The sequence below is a fragment of the Struthio camelus genome, chromosome 22 (assembly GCF_040807025.1).
Source record: "Struthio camelus isolate bStrCam1 chromosome 22, bStrCam1.hap1, whole genome shotgun sequence".
NCBI classification, from domain to species: domain Eukaryota; kingdom Metazoa; phylum Chordata; class Aves; order Struthioniformes; family Struthionidae; genus Struthio; species Struthio camelus.
Window position 1 is genome coordinate 3,038,709 of NC_090963.1, and position 23,869 is coordinate 3,062,577.

General features: G+C 49.8%; 2 protein-coding genes across 13 annotated transcripts in view; one reads left to right on the forward strand and one right to left on the reverse strand.

Moving 5' to 3' along the window:
* The window catches only part of POU2AF1 (POU class 2 homeobox associating factor 1), a 68,880-nt gene extending 48,372 nt beyond the window's left edge, over nucleotides 1-20,508 (forward strand). For 8 of the 12 annotated variants that reach the window (XM_068916769.1, XM_068916767.1, XM_068916762.1 and 5 more), the window contains 5 exons: nucleotides 2,443-2,494; nucleotides 2,847-3,016; nucleotides 3,429-3,545; nucleotides 7,321-7,485; nucleotides 17,609-19,256. In XM_068916769.1, the coding sequence (XP_068772870.1) occupies nucleotides 2,443-2,494; nucleotides 2,847-3,016; nucleotides 3,429-3,545; nucleotides 7,321-7,485; nucleotides 17,609-17,821 (717 nt within the window). In that variant the 3' untranslated portion in view covers nucleotides 17,822-19,256. Of the gene's footprint in view, nucleotides 1-2,442; nucleotides 2,495-2,846; nucleotides 3,017-3,428; nucleotides 3,546-7,320; nucleotides 7,486-7,899; nucleotides 8,217-9,908; nucleotides 10,440-17,608; nucleotides 19,257-19,639 lie in introns of those variants that run through there. The other 4 variants (XR_011135915.1, XM_068916764.1, XM_068916766.1 and 1 more) reach the window with 4 other exon arrangements.
* On the reverse strand, nucleotides 12,720-21,991 carry POU2AF3 (POU class 2 homeobox associating factor 3). Its single transcript, XM_068916772.1, has 5 exons — nucleotides 21,902-21,991; nucleotides 19,256-19,350; nucleotides 16,713-16,770; nucleotides 14,924-15,150; nucleotides 12,720-14,397 (listed from the first exon to the last, which is right to left on the reverse strand). Exons 1-5 carry the CDS (start codon nucleotides 21,906-21,908, stop codon nucleotides 14,059-14,061), a joined length of 726 nt encoding a protein of 241 aa, XP_068772873.1. The 5' UTR covers nucleotides 21,909-21,991; the 3' UTR covers nucleotides 12,720-14,058.
* Between the last annotated feature and the right edge of the window lie 1,878 nt (nucleotides 21,992-23,869).

Sequence of the window (23,869 nt, forward strand, 5' to 3'; positions counted from 1 at the left end):
CCAAAGTCTCTTTTTCCTTTTCCATGTTAGGAACTGTCTTCCCAGGTTATTCCTCTTTCAGAGGTATTTTTTGCAGCTAGCATCAGCGTCCCGCTACAGAAGAAATGGCTTTAGCGTATCTGTGTGGGGGAGCAGAAGTTCTTGCTGTAGACCAGAGCAGCAGATCTGCTGGTGGCAGGCCAGGCAGAGCAGACTTGCTCTGGCTTGAGCCCTGAGTACTGGTCAGCCAGGTGCTGTGCTGACTCCTGCGTTAAAGAGGGGGGCTCCCTATGAGGCTGCTGAGCGTGGGGGAGCTGGAGGAATAGCGCCAGCGAGGCAGAACGGGAAACTTGCTCGGTGGCATTGATGTTGTCCAGAGCAGAGCAACAAATTGTGTCCAGAGTCAAACCAGCTGAAGGGAGAGCAGGTGTGACCCTGGATGCAGGGCCATCTCAGGCACAGCTTTCAAAATGAAACATTTTTTACATTTTATGTGAAACCAAGAGCCGATGAGGAGGATTTTCCAAGTCATGGAAGAAACTAGACACTCATGTATGGCCTGAATCCACTAGAGCTTTCATGTCTTACCTGGCCAGGGGTCTCCACTCACCTATTGCCTTTCCCAGTGACATTCATCAGTGCCTCCTGGGCTGTGAACATCTGCCCGAAGGGAAAGGATTGGGTACTCTATACAGATGGTCTGCTGTCAGTCAGGGCTGTGCAGACCTCTGATCCTCTGCTGGATGGAGCTTTACTAGGGAAAATATTTCCTTAGGAAAACAATGGTGGTGCAGCTGATTATTATTATTATTATTACTTTTAACCTCCAGGGCTACTTGTTTTGTTTAGAGGAAGGGGGTGGATCTAGCAGTGAGGAAAAATGCAGCTGTAACTTGTTAAAAATGCTCTTCAGTTTAACACAGATGTCTGTGTAGACAGGGCCTACCTTTAGCTTTTGTGCCAGCCAGGCTCTAACAGTGCTGGAGAGCAAGTGAGCATGTTAGGAAACCCACAGTGGGAAGTTTTGCAGGGGATTACGTGGCACAGATAAGTATACTGGAACGTGGCTGTTAATTACTTGGCCATTGGCCATAAAATTAAATAAATGAAATGTGCTTCCTTTGATTCATGTGTGAGGACTGAGTATAGGCAGCTTCACTGCAGAGAATTAGGGCAGCTGTGCTGATGAGACTGCCTGAGGGCAGGGTCCTGAGTCCTCTGAGGATGAGGGCTGTACCAGGGAAAGTGCCATGGGATTTCCAGCACGCTGGCAGTTGGTCTCCATCGTTCGTTAGCCCTGCCTTGCACACGCCCTGGGTTAAGTCACAAGCAGGCAGTTAATGTATAACCTTGTGAGTTCTTAGGAAAGCAGGTGTTTCAGCCGTGGAAAGCGTGTTTCATTCAGTTGATTCCATCAAAATCTTCTATAGCACCTTGCGTTTGGAAATGCATCTTTTTTTCCCCCTAACATAACAAGGGAAAATACACGTGGACTTGCTCCTCAGTGGGGTCAAAGCCGTAAAATGTTATGGTTTCCTTTTGTTTTTTTATGTTCTCTGATGGACTAAACATCTAATCTCTAATCATCAGGCACCTCAAAGCTATTTGTCAATATTTGATCTGGATATATTACGTTATTGTTATGAAAAGAGAACACAAGCCCTAACGTCTCTGGATAATCCGCCAGTGGAGGGGTTACGCTTGTGCCTCATCTAACTAGACAAGGTTCTGAATGAGTCACTGCAGTGCCAAGTTCTCCACCAAGATGCTGAAATGTGAGCAACTTGAATTATTCAAACAAGAACAAAAAAAATATTATCTGTAATATTTTAGACAAGGAGCTACTTGGCTGCATCACATCAGATCAATTGCTTTCTGAAGCTGAGTTTTCAAATTGTTTGCTCTCTGCTAAATCTAAGCAATGCTTGTTTCCAGACCATGATTTCACTTCTTTTATAAGTTGTACATTTTTCCTGCTGCAGCCCTTCCAACAGGCAGTTTTATTAACCTGTCACACTGCTGCACATTGAAAAAAAAATAATAAAATAAATCCAGTCTGAGAATTTCTACTGTCAGGGAGCTTTGATGTAATAAAGTTTTGCTATACATGTCAGGGAGAGATTTTCATTTATTCATGGCAAGCGTGATGCTGAATAATGTGAATTAGCACTATGGAGGTGTGCATTTGCTTAGGTCAGAGTGGAAGCGAGGTGGCTAGCTTGACCTCTAGATTTAGGGAAACAATCATCTGGGATAAACCTGAATGCCACTCTTTGGAAATAGGTTTCACAGCACTAAAATCTAGTGTCAAATGGTAGCTTAGCTTGCAGTTAAATGATAATTATCCCAGTGTTAGTGGGTTTTTTTGTTTTTAGGGTTTTTTTTGACTTGTAATTTTAATTGATTTTGATATGGACAGTATTCCATTGAACTAAAATTTTCTGTGTCTTTTGTCAATTCCAGGTTATACTGTCATTAGGTTTCCCTCTTGATTTAGAAATGAAGGATTTTGAAGGTAAGACCCTTTGACTGTACAAATATTTTACAGTGGTATTAAGAAAATGAAAAATTTATATTGGCTATTTCAGACATTGACTGATGCTCCTCGGTATTTGATGGTGTGCTGGGAGGCCAGAGTGGCCTCAGAAACTGCCCTGGGGAAAGTCCTTGTTGTGTACTCAAATGCCACAGGGTTCAATGTTTTTTAAACGCACACTTAGAGCTGAGCACATGCTGAAGCGCCTCCTAAAGTATCTCATGCAGCCATCAGCACTGTACCTTCGAAACCAGCTGAAGTCCTCACTTCTCTTTGAATCTGTGACCTTTTTGGGACTGTCATCGTCTCCCGCCCTGCCTTGGTTTTCTAGGCCATAGCCCGCTGCACTGTGCCGTTCTGGCCCATAACGCCCTGCTCCGGGAGCAGCAGGGTCACCACACGATAGTGGAGGAGCAGCAAAAGGATTTTGAGCACCAGAGGGAAGAGCTGGAGTCCTGTATCCATCTCCTGGTGCAGACGGGAGCTTCCATCTACAGCCGGGTAAGGAGGAATCAGCGCTGCCTCTCTGTCACTTGTTATCCCTCTGCTGTTCGTTCACAAGGGAAACCTCTCCTGTGCTGTCTGACACTTGTGCTATGCTCAAAATACAGAATTGGAGAAGAAATGAGCTGCTGGCACAAGGAGCAAGCTCTTCCCCTTTCAGGTGACTGGTTGCAGTATTAGATGGAGCTTGCGTGAGAATTTAGGCTCCCAGCTCCTGCCTTTTGGAGTTAGTTTCCTTGAGGAAGGCTTGAGGCAAAGACTGGACGGTAATAGGGCCCCTGAAGGGAGGGAGGTGTTTCCATTTAGCTGCAGACCTGGACTAGGCTTTTGCCCACTGGATTTGTATAATATCTTTAAGCCATTCTGCAAAACGTTTTTTATTTTGTGTTGCTTTCCTGTTTCTAAACAGGATGTGAAAAGCAACAAGACAGTTCTTCATTATACAGTCCAGGATGGAAACCTCTCCCTGCTGAGATACTTCTTGGAGCTGAACACTTTCAAGTCCAAGGATTTTGTCAACAACAAGGTGAGTTAGGCCCTGTGTGGGCAGGATTTGTGTGTGAATCCACACATGGAGGAGATGTAGAGAGAAGTTAGCATGAGACCTGGATTGCAGTGGGAGGCTGCATGTAGACAGGGCTGTTAGGAGATGTCTAGGGTCCTGCAGAAATCAGGTATCCTCTCCCCCCATACTTTTTTCTGGAGGGAAAAGAACAGTTGGTGAATCTGAAGCTTTTTTTTTTTTTTTTTAACCTGAACCTGTGTTTTGCAGTAAATAGGCATCTCACCTGGAAAACACTGCCTGGCTTGAACTCTGAGTTTTATCATGAAGCCTGGGCCCTCTCCCAGCAGAGGGAAGCTGACAGAAGGAGAGAGTGGGATAAGCAGGGAAGAAAAAGGACATGGGAAGCAGTTACTTGAGGAGGAACGTGAACTTTACTACCTTAGGATGAAGACTGAGAAAACAGCTCTGCAGTGATGCAATGCTTTGCTGTTTGGTAGCAACATAACCCTGAGAGACAACAGGCCAGGGCAGCTGTGTGTCAGTGATCTCTGTCAGCAGTACCATCCACAGCAAAGGGCAGAGCTCCTATTTTAGTTCAGTGAGACAGTGACTTTCTGCCTTAGATGTGTTTTGCAAGTTTCTCAGCTCTGTTTCTGCCGGGGCACAAATTGCTTATGGTGGTGGCTGGCTGTGAGTTTGAGCCTGGAGAATCAAAATATTTACAGGGCCCACCAAGCCTTAAAAGCTGTCATGAGCAGTAAGGAAAGACAGACACGTACTGCAGGCAGTGAACCCAGACGCTGACACTGCCAAGCAGGTGGAGCACAGCGAAACCAGCTCTTTGAAGGGAGCCAGCATCCTTGTTGAGCACAGGCACTCTGGAAAGTAGATTACCTCTGAATCTGAGGACTTGAGACCCTGCTAAATTCATGGCTCTAGGCGCCTAGTACAGCCCTGCTTACTAAGTTGAAGGTTTACTAATGCTGGTTCCTCAGTGTAGGGTTTCTGGAGGCGTGACTGTCCCTAGGATGTAAGAAGCAAGTTAGAAACCTTCTGCCACTGAGTCACCCATCTCCTTGCTGCCCTAAACTTCACCTCTGAGCAGATACAAAGCAGTGACATTATCTTGCAGCTGTATCTGGGCTGCACCCATCCTCCTGAGAAGAAATTCTGACATTCCTGTGCCTTCGCTGAGACATCGGTCTGCGCCATCAGCCAGAGCTTTGGCTCCTGGCTAGCTGCCCCCCTCCAGCAGGGCTAAGTGGCGATTCTGGGTGCTTCTGCAGAGGTGAACTATTTACCCTGGCAGAAAATCTAGCGTGAGCAGGAAGGACAATGGGAGAGGAGGAGAAGGCCAATGACTCCCGGTTTAGAGAGGGCCAGTGCGTTAGCCTTTAGTTTCAAGGGGGTCAGCCTCTCTTAGCCTTGCCCTGCACTCCCTGAAGCATCCATGTGTTTGTGTCCATCAGAAAGGAATTGATTGTTTTCTGTTGAGTCAGTTGGTGACTTGGGGAGCAGATACTGGGTAGCTTCATATTTCTTCCTACGGATTTCTATTGGACTGGAGGACAGGAAGCACGTTTTGCTTTGTGTGTGTGGGTAACTACACTGTGTTTCTGCCTATCTGTAAGATGAAATTATACTGCCTTTTGCTACATTCTTTCTGTATCTTTTAAGAGCCATTAAGCAGGCACTAGCTTGTCCGTGGGAGTCTGCTGTTGTCTCCTGATCACAATCCTGCGAGAGTTTTCAACTGTGATAGGATCACCTGGAGTCTTCAGTCTTGTTGGTGGGCTGTCTGGGCCAGTGAGAAATATGATGGCAAGCTTGGCAGATCCCCATCGCAGCTTCTAAGCTCTCCCAAGTAGGAAGAAGGCATGAAAACAGAGATGCTGGAGTCTTTGTGTTTTGGCTTCCCTGGCTCACCGTCTCTTTGCTGTGGTTCTCTCATTCCACTTCCTCTTCCCTGTGCCTGTTATAATGAGAAAAGCATTGAGGCCTTTGAGGTATATTCTGCCTGAAGGATTTTTAGAGACCGTGTATGGGTGCTCCAGACCATTGTCTCAGATAAGCCCCACTAAAGCTAATGGAAAAGCTTCAAGATCAGGAACTGTCAATTGTCGTGGCAATTGTCATTGCCTTGTTTTCTTAGCCCCATGCCTGGATTTGGAAGATATCAAATGTTCCTGCATTTAATGCAGCAAACAAATGCAGATGCTTCCATTTTAATGAGAAGTCCTATAAAGAGCTTGAGGCCATCCCTTGACTTTATGGGATGATAAAATTGACAAGGATCTGCTGGTTCAGGGCTTGTAAAAATACCTTGCGCAAGAAGAGCTTTTAAGATTTCCATACTAACTTGCTATTTTGTTTTGTGCTTTGTGTCCCTGGTCAGTAAGACCTGAATATTACATGTATTCCTTTCAAAAGCTGGAACAGGGGTTATAATGTGTGTCCAAACCTTCCAAGTTCATGAGAAATGAACCTGAGAAATATATGATCATTTCAGAGAGAAAAAATATACAGCTGCCTAAATGAGACTTCTTGCAGACTAAAAATAATACCTGGCCTTATGCATTTGTTTATTAATTCTTTGTCATTTAAAACTGTTACCAGTCATACCTGACTAGGCAGTGGCACAGATTTCTATATGGTCTGTTGATACCAGAGCTTTTCGGCAACAAATTGCTGTGCACTCACGCCATCCTGCGCCCCCCCGTGGCCTTGTAACAAACTGTGTCCCATCATTTCTGCGCAAATCCTGTCCCCCAAAATGCTGGAGTCAAGAAACGTTTAAGTTGGCCCTCGGCCTTAGGACTCTGCGTAACGACAGTGCGAAGACAATAAAATCGAGTGCAGCCTTCAGTACTCTGGGTAGGAACCAGGAGGAGGTCTGGAGCCCAGCAAGATTTATTTTGTCTGCTCCAGAGCCAGACTTCCCAGCAGCCCTGTTCAGCCCATGGCACATGAGGCTACCGAGGGGCACAGGCAGCTGGACTTCCAGGTTGGCTGCACCATCGGGACAGCTCGACACCTTCCAAAATGCCTCTTGTTAAGTCTGTGGCTTTGGTGATGGGGAGGACTCGCACAATCACAGAAGAGGCCTGGTGTGCAGATCAGTCTGAAATACTGCCTATGCATTTTGGGGCCTGGCTTTCGTTCGTGTCGTGGTCTCTCTGCAGCTTTTGGACACTTGACAGTGGTTGTAGAGGGAGCGGTGGGAATATGTGGAGCACAGGTGGGTCTGGTATTGTTAGTCCTTGCATAGCCTGTGTGTGATCTGTAACGCAACAAACTGCGCGTTATGTATCTCTAGGACAGATTTAAATGTTTCCTAGTAAATCAGCTCCTATTGTTTCTCCTGGGTACAAATGCATGTTACATGGTCCTTCTCTTTTTTCAAACAACTCATCAGATCCCTACCTCCATACAGGTATGATTTTGCGGAGGGTTGCAGGGTGATTAGGAATGTTGCAGATAACAGGGCTGTTTGTTAGCCCTCACGTGCTGCTCTAGCCAAATATCTGTACCCAAAGTATCAAAGATCCCCAATCTGTAGTGCTCTATCACAGAGAGAAATCTATGTCCCTAAATCTCCCCCAGTCCTGCTAAGCCTTGAGCAGCTTATACATGGGGAACACAGTAGGGATATTCCCTCACCGCTGGGTAGGCAATAATGTGGGATTTCCTCATGTCTCATTTCACAGTTCTCTGCTTCTAGGACAGTTCTGAGTGGAACACAGCTTATCAGAAGGTTTCTCTTTTTTCTTTTTTTCTTTTTTTTCCATTGCGTTAGGCTCACGGCAACACAGCTTTGCATATGGCAGCTGCATTGCATCGTGACAAGAACCAGAAAGAAATCGTCCAGTTGCTCCTTGACCACGGGGCAGACCCAAGCATCCGAAACTTAGACAACGATCAGCCAATCCACATGACTCCTTCTGGGAAAGCTGGAGATCAGGTACTTGATGAACGTTGCTTCTGTTTCCTAACACGTCCGTGTCAGATGACACGAGTCTGAGGTTGGAGTGGTGTAGGCTGGGGTTCCCCACTTGAGTAAACCCATAATCCAGGAGCAGGAAGCAGGAATTAGCTGGTACCCCAAAGAAATCAGGGGAGGTATCAGCGTACAGCTCTTTTATAATGGGAACAAATCTCACGGAAAGCTCAGGTTTCGTGCCTACAGGTATGAAAAAGGCTACTGGAGCTCATTATAATCTCTCATATGTTTATATGTATGTTCAGTTTAATATATAATATGATACACACACACTCTCTCTGTATATGTATATATATATATATACACACACAGCTAATGCATGCACCCGTCTACAATTTCACACAGTGCATTATAAACTTGTACATTTTTTGGCAGATTAGGCATTTGCTGAAGAAAGGGAGAGTTGCATCTGCATTTGTTTCCTGTCACCGAAATGCCAGATCCTAGGTTGCCTGCAGTTTCTGGCATGGCATCAACTTCAGCTTGCTGGTTGCACAAGGCCTTTTAGAAAAGCTGTGAGGATGGTTAACCAAAGTGTCTCTGTCCATAGAGTCTTTAAGCTAGGGAGGGGTGACAGTGTTTCTCAACCTGTGGACCATTAGCAGCATGTAATATATCATAAGACGGACTTTGAAATGATTGAAAACTTTATTACCAAAAAAACTGATAATCCTCAAACATACTGTATTGCTTGTAAGCAAGAAGACAAGCAAAGTGAATGGCTGTTGCCTAAATAAACAAACATTCAAAGTACAGCCAAACTTTGATTTCATGGCAATTGAAAACTACGGTGGCAAGAGAACACAAGACAGTCCTTTAGATAAAAAAGGCTGAGAAACACTGCTGTAAAACATGCTAGAACTGTGCCTCTTGTTAGGTCCTGTACAGAGGTACTGAGTGAAATGCTGGAGCCTTTATGGTGTGCAATTATTCCAACTATCCCTGCTAACGTGAAAATGCCGAGGCAGCCTGAGGAGTTATCCTTGGCACGACTGAATTGCATTGGAGTGAGCAGAAAAACATCTGAGCATGACACCTTCAAGTGAGGGTTTCTGCAAGTTGCTACTAACCTGTTTCTTAGCACTTTGTGGGGGAAAGTTGAAGCAGCTCTCCGTTGCCACGGTCTCTCACCCCACTCCGAGGAAGCAAAACAGAGGCCTGTAAGAGTGAGCGTGTGGGACAGGCTCCCAGCAGCGGGGGGCTCATGTGGCTCCTGAGAGCTTCCCAGTGGAAGGGATGCCTCTGAGACATCTGATCCAAGCCAGGTCTCCAGCTCTGATGGCAAAGCACAGTGGAAAGCATGGCTCTGAAAGCACCCCAGCGGGGGGACCTGAACCACCTGTGAGCTCATGCCTCGCAGTGCAGGAGATGGAGTCCTCAGCAGTGTTTAGGGATGGACGTGGTGGAAAAGCTTTGAGAGGTGTGGGCCTGAGCACAAGATCAGAGTGCAATGTGGAAAGTGCTCTCCTATTGCTATGCTTATCTGGGGGGGACATTTTTATAGATTCTTCTTATTCTTTCTGTGAAATGATTTGTAAATTGCTGTGCAATCAACCGGCAATGGTGTCTCTGCTGGGTCACTAGGAGTGAAAGTAAATGCCTAAGGGGAGGGAAAGCCATGTTTGGACAACCCATTCGCGGAGGATGGCTCATCTCTAGTTCAGAATTTGCTGTTTTCTCAGTGTTGCACAAGTTATTTTTCCTAACAGGACTGAACAAAAAGGTGAAGGGCAGATCCTCTTAAATCACTGCAGTAACTTCCTTAATCACCCACTGACTGACTCCTCAATGGGACTGGGGTTTCTAAAGCACTTGTGAGTTTTGCAAACCTCAACTGTTTAAACAACTGTTTAGCAGGCTGGAACAAAAGCTCTTAAGAAACGCAGATATCCTGATTAGAGATCTCTGTGACTTTCTCAGCCCTCCTCCTTGCTGTTTTGCTACTGCTTCTCACTACATCATGCCTACAAACCTGCCAACATCCTCTGACAAAAAAGTAGACTTGTATTTGCATGTGTTTGCATAAATTTGCATACATCTGGGCACAGGCCAGCTAAAGCATGTGCTTTCTTACTTTGAAGGGACGCTATAACAAGCCCCGAATCGAGTGATAACTGCGTTGGTGACTCAGTGCTATGTGTCAAGTCAAAATGGTCAATAAATTATCCATTTCTTGATCTTACTAGCAACAAAATTGTACATCTGTGCCTAACACTTGGCATGTGATGCACTAGGAAATGTCCCTCTTTGCATAAAAGCTTTTTGCCTTCCGAAAGTGTCTGTGAGATGACAGAAGTCCTTCTGCAGCAAGTGAAAAAATACAGGAGCTGTTTTTCCAGAATGGTTTATGTCTGTATCGTTTCACCCGCCCATGTTTAATCCAGAGCAACACCATCGGGGATTTGTAATCTGTAAACATCGCCATCTCCAGCACATCAGGGAAGATATCGCTCCAGGACGGGATGGACGCAGCTTTGCTCTGAGCACCTCACTGGCCACCTGTGTTTCTCAGAGGTGAGAGGTGAGATTTGCAGAGGGAAGATCCCATGACTGACCCAGAAAAGATTCCTTCTCACTACAGACATCTCCTTGTTCAGCTTCCCCAAGCTTGTACATCAGAGACCTGCTCTGAAGCCAGCCATGATCAACGAGCTGTTCGTATTGTCTTTGGACAGGATCCATGAGAGAGTTGGCGGCTGCTGCTTCCCCTTGCACGTAAAGCACCTTTCCCTGCCAAGCCAGCCGACTCCTGGCCTGTGTATCAAGGAAATTCCTTTTAAGGCCCAAAACGGGTCTGGGGGTTAAGTGTTCTGTGCTGGGGTGAATTTCATTGATTTGAGTAGTATCTTATGTCACAGTTCATCTCTCAATTTTTTTGGTGACTGTTTCAGGGAGAATACTCTTTGTATAAGCAGTACTGGCAGTGTGTGATACCCCTTTATTTGCACAGTTTATTCCTTCCTACCTTGGCTTTGGATAAATTGCTAATAACAAAGGCGTGTTATCGCTAAACAAATGTTCTGAAGTAGCACCATGGAAAAGTCACCACTTGGTTGGCAAGGAAGATTTTTTCAATCAAATATTCTGTGTAGCTGGAAAAGAACCTGAAAATAAGAACCTTTTATTTTCTCTGAAATTGCATGTTACTTCTGGAGTCACTTACGGCTTTTATAAGAATGGGGTGATCCTAACTCTTGTGTAAGCACAAGTTTACATGGGATGGCAGAACTTCACCTGGTGTGGACTGTTGAAATGCCAGCATTTCAGTAGTGCTCTGCCAGCTGTTTTGGAGATATGGTCCAAACTATGTTATTTTAACCTTTTTGGGGGAGGCGGGGAGGTGGAGAAGGAAAGCAGTAAAAGAAGTTCCACATAGTGGGAAAAAAACCCACGAGCAACCTTTGAATAGTCTTCCTCTTTTGCTTTCTTCCTTTCTAATCACAGTCAGTCCAGGAATCATTGTGTTAACAGCCAGCAAGCTTTTACTTGCTCTGCCTATGTCTCCTGGAGCCACTGACATGGAACAGCAGCATCTAAAACGTGTTCGCAGTCCCTGGCGTAGAGGACTGCAGAACAGCTGGAGAAAGCAGCAGAGGAATAGGAGTGTTTATCATTCAATGTGGCTGCAAGGGCTGGAGGACGGTGCAACCTATTTAATAGTAGCTGTCAGAGTCCCAGGAGCAGAGAACCCTTTTGCTGGAATTACCCTGGTCCCGTCAGAGCAGTTGGTAATTTCAAAGCAGCTGGTCCCATGCTGCATAAATCCAACAGTTGTTAAATAGCTGCTGTCTTTAAAAACACATGGCATGCTCCCATTTCAGGACCTCAGCCACCTGCAGCCCTGGAAGTCCGGGAGAGACTCAGTGGAGAGAGGCCAGACCAGCCCTTTGGGAGATAGCTTCCCCCCTGGAAGGGAATTTTTTTTTTTTCCTCAGAGTAAGGCAACATCCAAGAAGCAGGAATAGGAATGTGATGGTGGGTTTACAGCCCTTGTGCTCAAACTGCCGTTTCTGTCACGTCTAAACATCAGCCATAGGTTTGATAACAGACACAACTTCCCCACTGCACACGGCAGTCTTTCCTTGTACAAAGCAGTCCTCTTTGGAGCTGCACTATAACCACTGACAATTGTACAGATATTTGCCACTATGCACTGATAAAAGTGCAATCTGTTGCTGATGTACTAAGTTTAGATGTCTGCTTAACGGGGAGGTGAGGTATATGTTGTTGGACTGTAATATAGCTGTCACACTTGAGCTGACTTCCTTGCTGGCACTGTTTGCTTGGTAGACTGGGGTACTATTAATATTGTAAAATGTGTTAACAAGAGCGCTCCCTTTGTTCGAGGCTCATGTATTATTTTCGCATGCTGTTTCCTTTGCTATATGAGAGCACCTTTTGCTGATTCTCTTAAGTTCAGGGCAACACTGCCAAGCCCACAGGGAGGATGTGGTCGTCCTATTTCCACTGGAAGCCTCAAATATCTTGCCTCAGCCTTATCCTTCCATGGCTGTTTAACTTTGGTGACAATGCGCTCTGATATATGGCAAAAAGTGTGCCAGTGCTGCAAGCAGGGGTCAGGAGAAGCGGTCACTGAGGGAGCTGTGGAGCAGGCTAGAGCGGAAGTGTGACCCCTGCCAGATCCTAAGATGACCCTTAGTGGCTGAAGTCTCTGCCATCACGACTGAAACGATGCCTGTTAGAGTGTCTCTGCACAGGGGTAATCACACCTTTAACTGCAGCGGAGATACAGCTGCTGACTAACTCCTATTTATAGGCTTTCTGTGACCGCATGTGTTCATCACTGGGACCAGCTCTGAGATTAATCGTATAACAACTGGGGAGATGCAAAGACATTATTTAAAGTTGTCAAAATATTTTAAAGCAAACTTTGGGAGAAGCTGCTGCCTAACACAAAGCAAAGCAATGAACTATATGTTGGAAAGGTACAGTTATCTCCATGTCATCTCCTTGTCTCATGTCGTCATCTTGTCTATCGCAACCAAAATGAAACGATCTCTCTGGGGAGCTGGACTGGACATGGAAAGCATGCCCTTTACAGATGATACAGGGCTTAAGGAGCAGGGAACCCATCTGGAGGCTGCGTGGGAGGTAATCGCCCTGTTCTCTGAGGAAGGGGAGAGAAGGTTGGAGAAACTGGTGTTCTATATATTTTTAAAGTCTCATTAAAAAATGTTACTCTATTCCTAGCTCTTCATCGATTTCACAGGGTGAGGAAATATTGGTTGCTTTTTCTGGTAGTAGGGAGGAAACTTCCCCACTCATCAGCTGAGACGTGTCTCTCCCTTGCCACATCCCTGGCTGTGTGGACATATTCAGTGCCAGAGAAGAGGAAAACTTTTCAGTTAACTATGGAAGTGTCTGGAGGAAAAGGTTAGCCTGGAGCTAGTTACACTGTGAGTTTGCCTTCAAAGATATAGTTAATCTTTTTTAAATTTGTGTCAGATTTAATACGGAAAATGTTTCTTTCTTTCCAGTCTGGGTGCTCAGCTGAGGAACTGACTGCTTGTCAGTCTATCTCCCTCACCTGTGTGCTGGCGGGGCTAGCATCCTAGATGGTTAGCAGCGATTAAAAGGAGGTGAGAAACAGTCTTGGGAAGGTCTGGGTTTATGCGAGAAACAGTGAATCCTCAGGTGTGACAACTTTCCCATTATATTAAAAGAAATTGCTTAGCTCCTATTACAGTAGATTGTGCTGAAACGTGGAGAAAACCTGGTATCAACAGACCAAACTAGGCAAAAGGTTTTGGAGCTACCTGTGCCTCTCACTAAAACCCTGCTTTCACTGGGGAGCTGGTGTTGATCAGTAGCCAAAGAGGTTTTTTTTTTGCTAGAGTCAACCTCTGTGCGGGCCAGTGGGGCCTCTCCGGCACGTGACCCATGGAGTAAGCCCTGAGCTTGTGTGGAAATAGCAGGTCTGTTGTGCAAGAACTGCTGGAGAGTATCAGCGTGGCGGGCTGAGAAAAGCAGCGGCTGAGAAGGAGCAGATCCTTCTCAGAGGGGGGTGCTGCCCAGCTTTCTCTCTGGGTGGTGTGCTGGGTGCTGAGATGCCCATACACTTTTCATCTGCTGCAAAGGGTGAGTTGGACTTTTCATACCGCTGAGTAATTGCTCCCCAGGGAGGCTGCTGCGGGCCTCTCTCCCTCACCTGTGTGCTGGCGGGGCTAGCATCCTAGATGGTTAGCAGAAGAGGCAAGCACTGACGCTCAGCACAGTAGGAATGAGCAGGCTTCAGCATGAGTACAAAGTTATTTATTTGTAATGAAGAGAGCAGTCTTAGTGTCTGGTTAGTTATGTGTCTGGCAAAGCGACTTAGGGTTTGTTAAAAAACAAAAAAAAAACTAATAAAAAAACCTGACCATACAGGAGGACTAATGTAGTGACAATGGCATGTAGAAAATATGCGAGTAGTGAAGAGTAAACTGGACTGTGTTAGGCAGTGGTACTTTGCATAGTTCATGGGCAATTAATCTGATTTGGATACAATGAACGTGTAAAAAACCACTGTCCCCATTAGCTGTAGCAGATGTCACAGTTCCCAGCCCTTCTGAAGAAGTCATCGGCCATGGCCACGGGTGGCAGGTAGTCCATGCAGTCCGTGCTGGGGCAGGGGAAGTACTCCGGGACCCGCGTGTCCACGTGCTCGGAGCCGCAGGACGTGCAGCAGCAGGCGGAGGCGGTGTACAGCGACGGGGTATGGCAGGACCACTCCTCTGCGGGGTAGCCGTAGGTCTTGGTGTCCAGAGCAGCGGGTGGGCTGTGGGGCAGCGGGGTGAAAGAAGGTAGCTGAGGTGGGGAGCAGCTATAGTTTACTGGGCTGGACAGATCAGCTGAGTTAGGGGATCCAGGAGCCTGGAGTGTGAGAGAAGAAAACATGATGTTTTAGGATGCCATTCCAGGAAACACGTGGATACCCAGAGTACAGCCTGGATTTCCACACCCTTACCTTCCTCAGAAGGGTCTGGCTACCCAGGGAGATAATTTGGGCCTTGGGGTCCTAAAACCAAGAGGCAGTTCCAGGAACATTAGCTCCAATAGGGAGTTTGTCTATGAGGTTAACAGCTGCTAGAAAACAGGGCTATTCCTTGCAGGAAGGCTATAAGATCTGGGAAAGGGACGTTTCCAGTTCTGCAGCCTCTCTCTAGGTTTGGTTGAGCCTCCTTGTTTTCTGCTCCCAATGGAAAAGGACTCAGAAGACCATGCCAGAGACTGCGCCCTAGCAAGCAGCCTGAGTTGCTGTGGCAGTTCCCCAACACCCCTAAAAGCAGCCATGTTTCCAAATCAGTTTGCCACTGTTTTGCCCCAGGATGCGACTCCCTTCCCCATTCCCTTCCATCTGAGGGCACCTGCAGCTGCTCCTCTGGGACGCAAAGCTTACCAGGCTCTGGTTAAAGCAGAGTGGGACTGGCTGGAAGGAGTCAGAGATGTAGTGCGAGGGCGCCTGGAGAGCACTGAGGGCTGGGTCTAAGGGTGCCTCTGTCTGAAGACAGGAATCTACCAGCTGCTCCAAATAGCTAGGGCTTTCTTCACAGGAGAGGCAGTCTGAAAACTGCCGCGATGGACAATAGCTGGGAACAGAGGAGATGGGTTCTGCATCGAAAGGTGCTAGGAGAGAAGGTAAACCAGGAAGCAGCAGGTTATTCAATGTGTGTCCTCACAAAGGGCAGATGTCGCCCCAGGTCAGATTTCAATACTCTTGTGCGCTGAGCAGTCTCATGGATTTAGACATGGCAAAAGGTCCCTTTAAGTCCAGGCTGGATTTTCTAGGGGAGCAGGCAGCAGAGGAAGATGCTCAAAAGAACCCAAATGACTTGGGAACTTTAGTCCCCCTGGAAATCTCTGAGGTCTTTAAATACTGCTGGAAACTCTTCCTCTGGGCATCAGGGATCTAGCTGGGAACTCACTCAGGCTCGTTTGACCTTCTGGCCTCACTCTGAATGTGAATTTTGCAGGGGCCTAGATGCTCGCCATGCAGTGACTTGTGCTGTGTGGCTTAGCAGATGGCTTGCCCTTTGGCCTCGCCCAGCCTCCAGATGCTGGATAGCTTCATCTGCAGAAGGAAGGGGGTAACAGAAGCAGCAGCCAGACAAACCTCCACGCAGCCAAAGTGGAGCAAGTCACTGATAATGCAGCATTGCGCCCACGCGGTGCTACTGGTGAGAGTGCGGGTTGCCAGAAAGCTGGAGGGTCTGACACTCAGTACTGCAGCGCTCTTTCTGGGGGTATGAAGCAGCTCTAACTTTGCAGAAATGTGTTTTCACGCTATCTTCGGCTGTGGTTAAAAGAAAGCCCTGACCGCATGGAGGGAAGCGGTTCTCCAGGGCAATGGAAGGGCACATGGGTAAAGAGTCACTTTCGGTCTCAAGCGTTTGCAGGTTTTGGGGGAAATGTGCTTAGCTGGATGGGGAGAGGAAGTGAGAAGCATGTACCCAAAATGCATAAACAGATGAAGACTGATCAGCCTGAAAGACCTTTAGCGTGCCTCATATTTCTGTATTAACATGGGCAAATCGATTCCTAAATATTGATGATTTAATCATTTCCTTGCCCATACAATGTATATATTCACACCTGCCAAACCTTTCAGATCTCTTTGTTTTGGCTGCAGAGTGACTGAAGGATCTGAAAGCCCTGAAAACACTATTCCCTCCACCCCCTTTCTCCTTTCCTTGAATATTCACATGCACGAGGAAGAATCGGAGCATGTTGCTGAAAACCTGACACTCCTCTCGCTCCTGTGAGCTCTGCCAGGGGAGAGGAGCACAGCCAGCTCTGCTGGAAACAGGAGCTCAGCAAAGTGCTCCAAGGTGATCTGACTCTCCAGCTCCATTTAGACCCAGAGACCGAACCCTGCAGAAGGGGAAGCCAGCGGTATTATTCCCTAGGGAGAACAAGCATCCCTTTCTGAAGGGGTTATTGCTCCTTGCTGTGGGAAAAAATAGACTGCGCAAATAAGGATGTGAGCATGCTCCTGTAAAGGGTAATATGTACCCTGCTGGCCTCACGGCATCCTCATCTGCATTTTGTGGGCTCTGTTTGGGTGCTGATTGGCTGCATTTGTAGCTATTTGGCAGTGCTTGCCTCAAGCAAGGGCTGCAAAGACTCTGGGCTGCGGGAATAGTTGGGAAAGGGGTGGGATAGGACATGGGGGTAGGTTTTGTACCAACCTGGGTGAGGAGGAGAGACAGACTCTGAAAACGGGATGCTGCTGCTGCCCCGAGAAACCTGACCAAAGAGAAGCGAAGAAAAAGGTATGTAGACGCGGTAACTCAGGGGAGCATTTCTCTGCACGCTGAGGTAAGTCAGGATTTTGCTTCAACCTTATTTATGTAAACACTTCAGGGATGTGACAGCCTCTGAGACACTGGGCGGTGACATGGACAGCTTTCCTAGTATGGACAGAACGACAGTAACCTGTATAACAGCATTGTTCCCTGAGCCTATGCAGGTAACGGCACCGGAGGGGCATGACACTACATGGTCTAAAGCCCTCGATATATCATTTTGTTAGCGTTCTCTACTCACTGCTCCATTACTGTTATTTCAGCAGTACCATTGCTGCCTTTGAACCTGTAGTCATGAACCTGTAGTCATGTTTTAACGTGTTAATTCCTAGGACGGTGACTTGCATAGCAGAGGCATCCCAAAGCACTTGTAGGGATAGATACAATTAAGAAAGAGCAATGAACAAATGTAGCAGTCACTGCCTTGAAACGTGGCTAAAGGCAATTGCAGGTACGCCCGTGGCTGGGCATCCAGCGGGCTTGCTCTGCTTGGGTTGGTGTCACTTCAGAAGCAGCTCTAACATCGCTCCCCACTCTAACAGAGCTACATGCTTGCATGAAAACGGAGCAATTCATTTTTGGAGGAAAAGCTGGAAGCTGAAGCTGACAGAGCAATACACGTTCCAGGGACCTGACCTGCTGGAGAGGGGAAACCCACCCCAAAAGCAATGGGGGCTTTGATACTTGCTTTTGGGGGACCAGGATTTCACTCCGCAAATACAAATACTGGTTTCCTCAGTTTAATTCATACAGACTTCCTCTTTGTTTCCATTTTTCAGAAAGCTCTTGCGTTGGTGGCTGATGTCCCTACCAACAGCTTCCCAGCACATCCCTGCGTGTTTAATCGCTTGCACAGCAGCTCCCCGGGGCAGAAAGTGCCTGCAGGACCGCCGTTCTTCGCTGTGGCTGCAGGTGCGAAACGAGGCAGACAGCCAGACCACTGGCAGCCGAAGTTTTCAGGTTCGACTTTCTGCAGCACGTGCGGCAGCTAATCCTGCCGGCCCTGCCTGGCCCGTGGGGGGGCCTTTCCAGGACAACCTGTACCTTTTGCAAAAGCACAAAGGTAACCTCCTGCAGCACCACCTTTCCGCTTTTTCCTCTGTGGGCAAAACAAGCACTGTGTAAACTCACAGCGGGGAGCAAACGCCAGTTCCACGCAGCCCTGTCGTGCCTGGGCGCAAGAGCGGGGCTGCAGGGAGGGGTGACCCAGCCTGCCCAGGAGCCCAGCAGTTTGTGCTCCGCTCGCCCAGGCCTCTTTATGTGTGGTTCGCGGGACGCAGGCTGATCAGCTCTTTGTGCAATCAGCTGCCGCAAGGTACAGGAGGTGGGAGATGAAATCTGAAAATCATCCAAAGCTGTAATGTCACGAACCAGGAAGGAGTAATGATTTACCATCCTCTTTATGCAAATCTCTGGGGTGGCTGGAGCTGGAGGGCTCTTACAAAGACTGGAGTGTTTTGTGTGCATGTGTATGTAAAATTACACACCGGCAAACACGTCTCCTTCCCTCCCCTTGGAAGGGGTGGAGCTGGGAGCTGCCCCGCTGGTGCTGAACCATGTTATAGACCTGAATTCAGTTAAGTGCTTGAATATGCCCCTATCCTGTGTTAAGGACCTGCTGCTCGTCACAGCAGCCCTACCAGGGCAGGACTGAGCCCTGCTTTAGGATTTTCTTCCTTTCTGCCAGCCAGGTCCCATTACCTGATGCTAAGTCCTAAATTCCCAGATCTTTTCCACTCCCTTTTGTGGCAGGCGCAGTGACCATAGGGGCCGGATAGTTCAGACCTCGTGGGAGGACTTGTGCGTGCACCTTCTCCCAGAGGCTGGAGGTGCTGGAAGCCTGGGGCCTCTCTGGGGCTTTCATTTCCTGCCTGGTTAAACTGGACAAGAAAAAGCCTCTGAGGGTGGGAAGTGGTGGAAAGCAGCTTCCTGGGAGGCTGAGCCTTTGGCAAAGGGAAAGGTTAGGGAAGCTTTTGCGCAACAGATTTCTTTGCACTGGTTGCTCCTCAGAGCCATATGGACAAGGTGAGCTGAAGAAGGCACATCCTTCACCTGATGCTGTAAAGGAGCTTTGTGAGTGCCTCTGCCTGGCCAGGCCGTGCTTACAATAGGGTGACAGAGACCACGGCCCACCTTGCCCGCCAAATATGACAATCCTGGAGGTGCCCTGATAACTGCAAGCTGGGCTGAAGCTTCTCCCTGTGGGCCCTCCTCCCGGGTGAACCAGGCTTCTGGAGCACCGACTCGTGCCAGACCGTCACCGGTGCAGGTCACTGCCACAGTCACCCTGCCTGAACTTCCCTGTCCCCCTCCTTCGCCAGCCTGCTCTGCTCAGACTCGGGCAGGTGCCGTGGCCCAGGGGTTACGGTCTCAGCAACAGAGATTAAGGGAAAGAGACAAAGCAGAGCCAAAAGTTTTTTCCTTACCATCGTACCGGTTGCTGCTTGCCGCGCTCTTCTCTGCTGCAGTAACTCCTTAACTGTGATCTTTACTCTAACACCTTGATACACCTTGGGCTTTCCTGAAAGAACGAGCAGAAAGGCACTTCACAGCGTGGGAGACATTGAGCGTGTAAAGCGAAGCCCGCGTGTTCTCGGGCGCTTTACGTCGAGTCTGTTTAGAGTTAACAGATGATTAACTGGTCACTGTAAGTCACTTCTCATCACAGTTCATAGCTGCTTTAACACTTGCTATCCAAGCCTGCGACAAGCATGATAGATGTTAAGCCTGACATTTATGAAAAAGTTGGTGATGATTATATCCATTAATCATTTATGTTTTATTCTTTATTCTCTTTATTTTCCCTCCAGCTGTCCTAATACCCAGTTCCATCTGGTGCTTCTGCTAAATTCACTTAAATTCCTGTCCTATTTGCCAGTCTTAGGAGCAGAAAATAGATGAGGGAACCACTTCATCTGGCAGACGAAGAGCAGGAATAACACGATGCAAATATGCAGGGTGGTTATTCAGAAGACTAAACAAAACACAAATAAAGTGACTGCTTTCATGAATCACTTTCTGCAAAGCCTAGATTATCTCTTCATTTTGCCCATTCTGTACAGCTCCCATTTGTTTCAAACAAGCATTTAGGATGTCTTTAATCCAGCCAATAACAATCACCAGCCACTACCTGATGAGTGACTTAGTACAGGAAACGAGAAAGAATTTGCCTAGTCTGACAAACCACTTTCACTTGCTGAGCTCTTGCTAAAATAGTTAAAGCCTCCTGCAATTCCATTTTTATCCAAACTTTCTGTTGTTTTCACCCAGTACCTGATCCTACAGACACTAGTGAGGTCTCCTAGTCTTCCTGCTCTCGCTGCCCGCGAGGGAGCAGGCGGCGCTGGCTCGGGGGGCCGGCCTGCCAGCCAGCTCACTGGGGAAATCCCTCGCGCTAGGCAAGGTCCTCTTCTGCTGTAACCCTGCTCCATCGCTGACTGCTGCCTGGCATCTCCCGCTCCTGCTCGACCACCACCGAGCCTGCCTGCTGCCACCTTGGTGCAGCGGTTGAGGGGATGCTAAGGGGCTGCCAGATCCCTCCGGAAAAGTGGCAGGCAGAGTTGGCAGTGCCTTGCGGGGGGCTTTGCTGAGCTGTGCTGTCAGCAGCTGGGCATTATTCATCTCAATTGTTCATTATTCATCTCAATTGTTATGTTTTGTATATAATCAATAAACTGAAAATGGGGGAATTGAGTGTCCCTGGACATGAGGGGAGGGAAAGGTTGAATTTAAGGAGACCCCCCCACACACACCCTGTTCCCAGCCCCTCCTATAGCCAGGGCCCTGAGCTAGCAGCCCCTTCTGCACGTTTGGCTGCAAACCACCCTGTAACTCTTGTCTTCTTGGGGAGCTGGACAGGGCTCGGGTCTCCACTACTAGCATCTTAAACACAACCTAGCAGGTGAGATATGGACACATCTACAACTCAGGGGCTGCCTGGCAGGCAACCCCCCCCCCCCAATGGCAGAGCATCCTGCTTCCTAGCTCAGAGGAGGCCCAAGGATGACCAGCAGGCAGCCAAGGCATTGAGACCAGGGCTCCTACTGCCAGCCCTCCGGAGCGGGGCAGGCGGAGGGGTGGGATTGCAACAAGTGGGCTGGGGGTCAGGGAGCAGGATGATGATGGGCACGGTGGAGGTCAGAGAGCGGGGTGGTGATGGGCATGGTGGGGGGGTCAGAGAGCGGGGTGGTGATGGGCACGGTGAGGGTCCGGGGAGCGGGGTGGTGATGGGCACGGTGAGGGTCAGGAGAGCGGGGTGGTGATGGGCACGGTGGGGGTCAGGAGAGCGGGGTGGTGATGGGCACGGTGGGGGTCAGGGGAGCGGGGTGGTGATGGGCACGGTGGGGGTCAGGGGAGCGAGGTGGTGATGGGCACGGTGGGGGTCAGAGAGTGGAATGGTGATGGGCACGGTGGGGGTCAGGGGAGCGGGGTGGTGATGGGCACGGTGGCGGGTCCGGGGAGCAGGGTGGTGATGGGCACAGTGGAGGGTCCGGGGAGCGGGGTGGTGATGGGCACGGTGGGGGTCCGGGGAGCGGGGTGGTGATGGGCACGGTGGGGGTCAGAGAGTGGGATGGTGATGGGCACGGTGGGGGTCAGGAGAGCGGGGTGGTGATGGGTCCGGGAGCAGCCTGCCCCGCGCCCTGCCCGGGGTTCGGCAGGGCCGGGAACCGCGGCGATGGGCGCTCCCGTGGCCGCGGCGCCGGGCAGGGAGCCCCGCGCTGCCGCGGCCGGGCCGGCCCAGCCCGCTCCGCTGCGCCACGGCCCCGGCAGCGGCGGCCCCGGCAGCGGCGGCCCCGGCAGCGGCGGCCCCGGCAGCGGCGGCCCCGGCAGCGGCGGCGGAGCGGTCGCGCTGCCCCCGGCGCGGCCGGCCGGGGCTGGCAGGCGGCGGGCAGGAGCCTGTGCTGCCTCCTCCTCCCTCCTCCCCTGCCCTGCCCGCTTCCTCCTCGCTGCGGAGGCGACGTCGCCTCAACAGGCGAAAATGATCCCGGAGAACCGCGAAACGGCCCCAAAATGAGAAGGGGAGGGAGGAGGGGAGGTTGGGGGGGGGGTCCGGCGGGGCCAGCCGACCTTACCGGACATCCTGAGCGGCTGCGGGCGGCCCCTCGCCGGCGGCCGGTGCGGCGGCAGCGGTGGCCCCGGCCCCGGCCCCGGAGCAGGGGAAGGGGGCGAGAGGCGGCGGGCTTGAAAGTGGGGGGCGCAGGGGAGCTGCTGGCCTCGTGGCACTGCCAGGTGGAGCCCGACAATATTATTGCTTTATACCTACGGGTATAAGTTTGAGTTTTTCTCTCCTAATGCCAAGTATTTAAAACCTCTAGAAACCAATGATTTGACAATCAATGATTGCGCGATACTTTCAATTTGAATATTCAAAGGCTCCACAAAATGGGCTATCTTTTTGTGGAACTGAGCACATCCCCATCTAGCAGAGGGTCTGGGGGAATAAGATTTGGTGGGGCCAGCGGCCCCACCCTTTGCTTTTGGGACATTTTCAGGGTTTTAGCCATCTTCCCCCAAACGAAGCAGATGCCTCTGAACCTGCTCAGTATTTTCACCTCACCCGCACAGGCTGGGCTCCAGCCCTCTCATATTTCATTTGCTACTTGCAGAGAGGATTCTGCAAGGGACCGAGCTGCTTTTTGCAGAATTTTTCACACTTTAAGGGTTATTTTTAAGGTTTTTGGAGCAAAATGGCTGTGAGTGGGCGTGGCGTAACAGGGAGGCTACCCTGGGCGCCAGGGTAGCTGAGGCTGCCCAAACCCCCTTTCTTTCCACAGTAATCTCTTCCCTTTCCTCAGATGCTGGCCTTACACTGGGGGTTATTTGCGTTTTCCCCTGATTCAGGCTGTTTACTCTTGCTCCACAAAGCGGCCCCTCTCAGCTCACGTCTTTCAGCATCGGCCTACCCTGTGTGCTGCAGGCGGTGGGGCTTCAGTGTATGGCGGGATGCGATTTTTTTAGACACCCCTTCATCACTAGAGAATACGCATGCATCTTTGTTTTTTTAACTTTCCCCTAGGCACTGCAGTCTCTGCTGTGCACCGGGTTGAGGCAGAATGCAGGCCAGGCTGTTAATAATTTACCAGCAGCTCCCTTTGGCTACTGTTGCAGATGAATCTTTTCCTTTTCTCTAAGTTGAACAAATTCACGTGCTTTCTGCTGGGAGCGGTCTCAGCAGCGACCCCTCGGTGCCCAGAGGTGCCTCAGTTCCCCCTGGCAGGCCAAGCCTTGCTCAGGGCGGCTCTGCAGAAGCGCTCTGCCCAGGCCCTGCTGGAGCAGAGTCCTCTCCACCAGCCCTTCCCCGCCGGCAACGCAGCAAAAAGGAGCGATGCTGTGCCGGGGGAGCCGCAGGCCCTTCCGCTGCGGGAGCGCTCGGGGCTGCCGACGCCAGGTCGCGTGGGAGCTGCAGCCCTTGCGCTGCTTTGGCTGCTTCCCATCCGTGGCGCGAGGCGGGAGCCCGGCGAGGCTGCCGGCTCGGTGCGGGGCAGCCGGCGCCCCGGGCAGCCGCGTGAGGTTCACCTCTGCAACCAGACGCTGCAGAGCAGAGCATGCATGCTGCTGCACTCCGTCATGACTGATTCGTGATCCCTAACGAAGCGCAAAGTCGCACGGTTCAGGGGGTTCCTGCACCTCCTGTGTTTTGGAGCATTTCTGGGCTCACAGAGTCGCTGCCTTGGTTAAGAGCTGGGTGACAGCAGAGTGGGGTCAAACACTGCCAAAAGAGCTCGAAAGCTTTCTAACCCTGCTCCTCCCTTGAAGCTTGACGGGAATACGGACTGTCCCCGGAGTCCTCATCCGTGCAAGGCCCTCGGGGAAAGTACTGTTGAGCCAGCCACTGCTGCTGAGCAGCTTGCTTTGCTGCTCTGTCACCTACGGCTGGTGATTCGGCCTGGAGGGGCTGGTTAAGTGTGCCATGAAACAAGGCAGCGTGCCTGCGCGGGCCTCGGGTTTGGGGGCACCGGGGCTGGGTATGGGGGAACGGGACCATTTGGGGCGCCTTGCTGCACCCCGGCCAGCGGCAAGGGCTGCAGCTCGGACGTCGG

What these genes read in the sequence shown, in the direction of transcription:
- POU2AF3 (XM_068916772.1), bottom strand. An exon ending in AAGCAGCAACCGGTACGATG is followed by an intron (nt 16,771 to 19,255) that starts GTAAGGAAAAAA and finishes CTCTTTGGTCAG; the next exon opens with GTTTCTCGGGGCAGCAGCAG. An exon ending in TGTCTCTCCTCCTCACCCAG is followed by an intron (nt 15,151 to 16,712) that starts GTTGGTACAAAA and finishes CTTCTCTCCTAG; the next exon opens with CACCTTTCGATGCAGAACCC.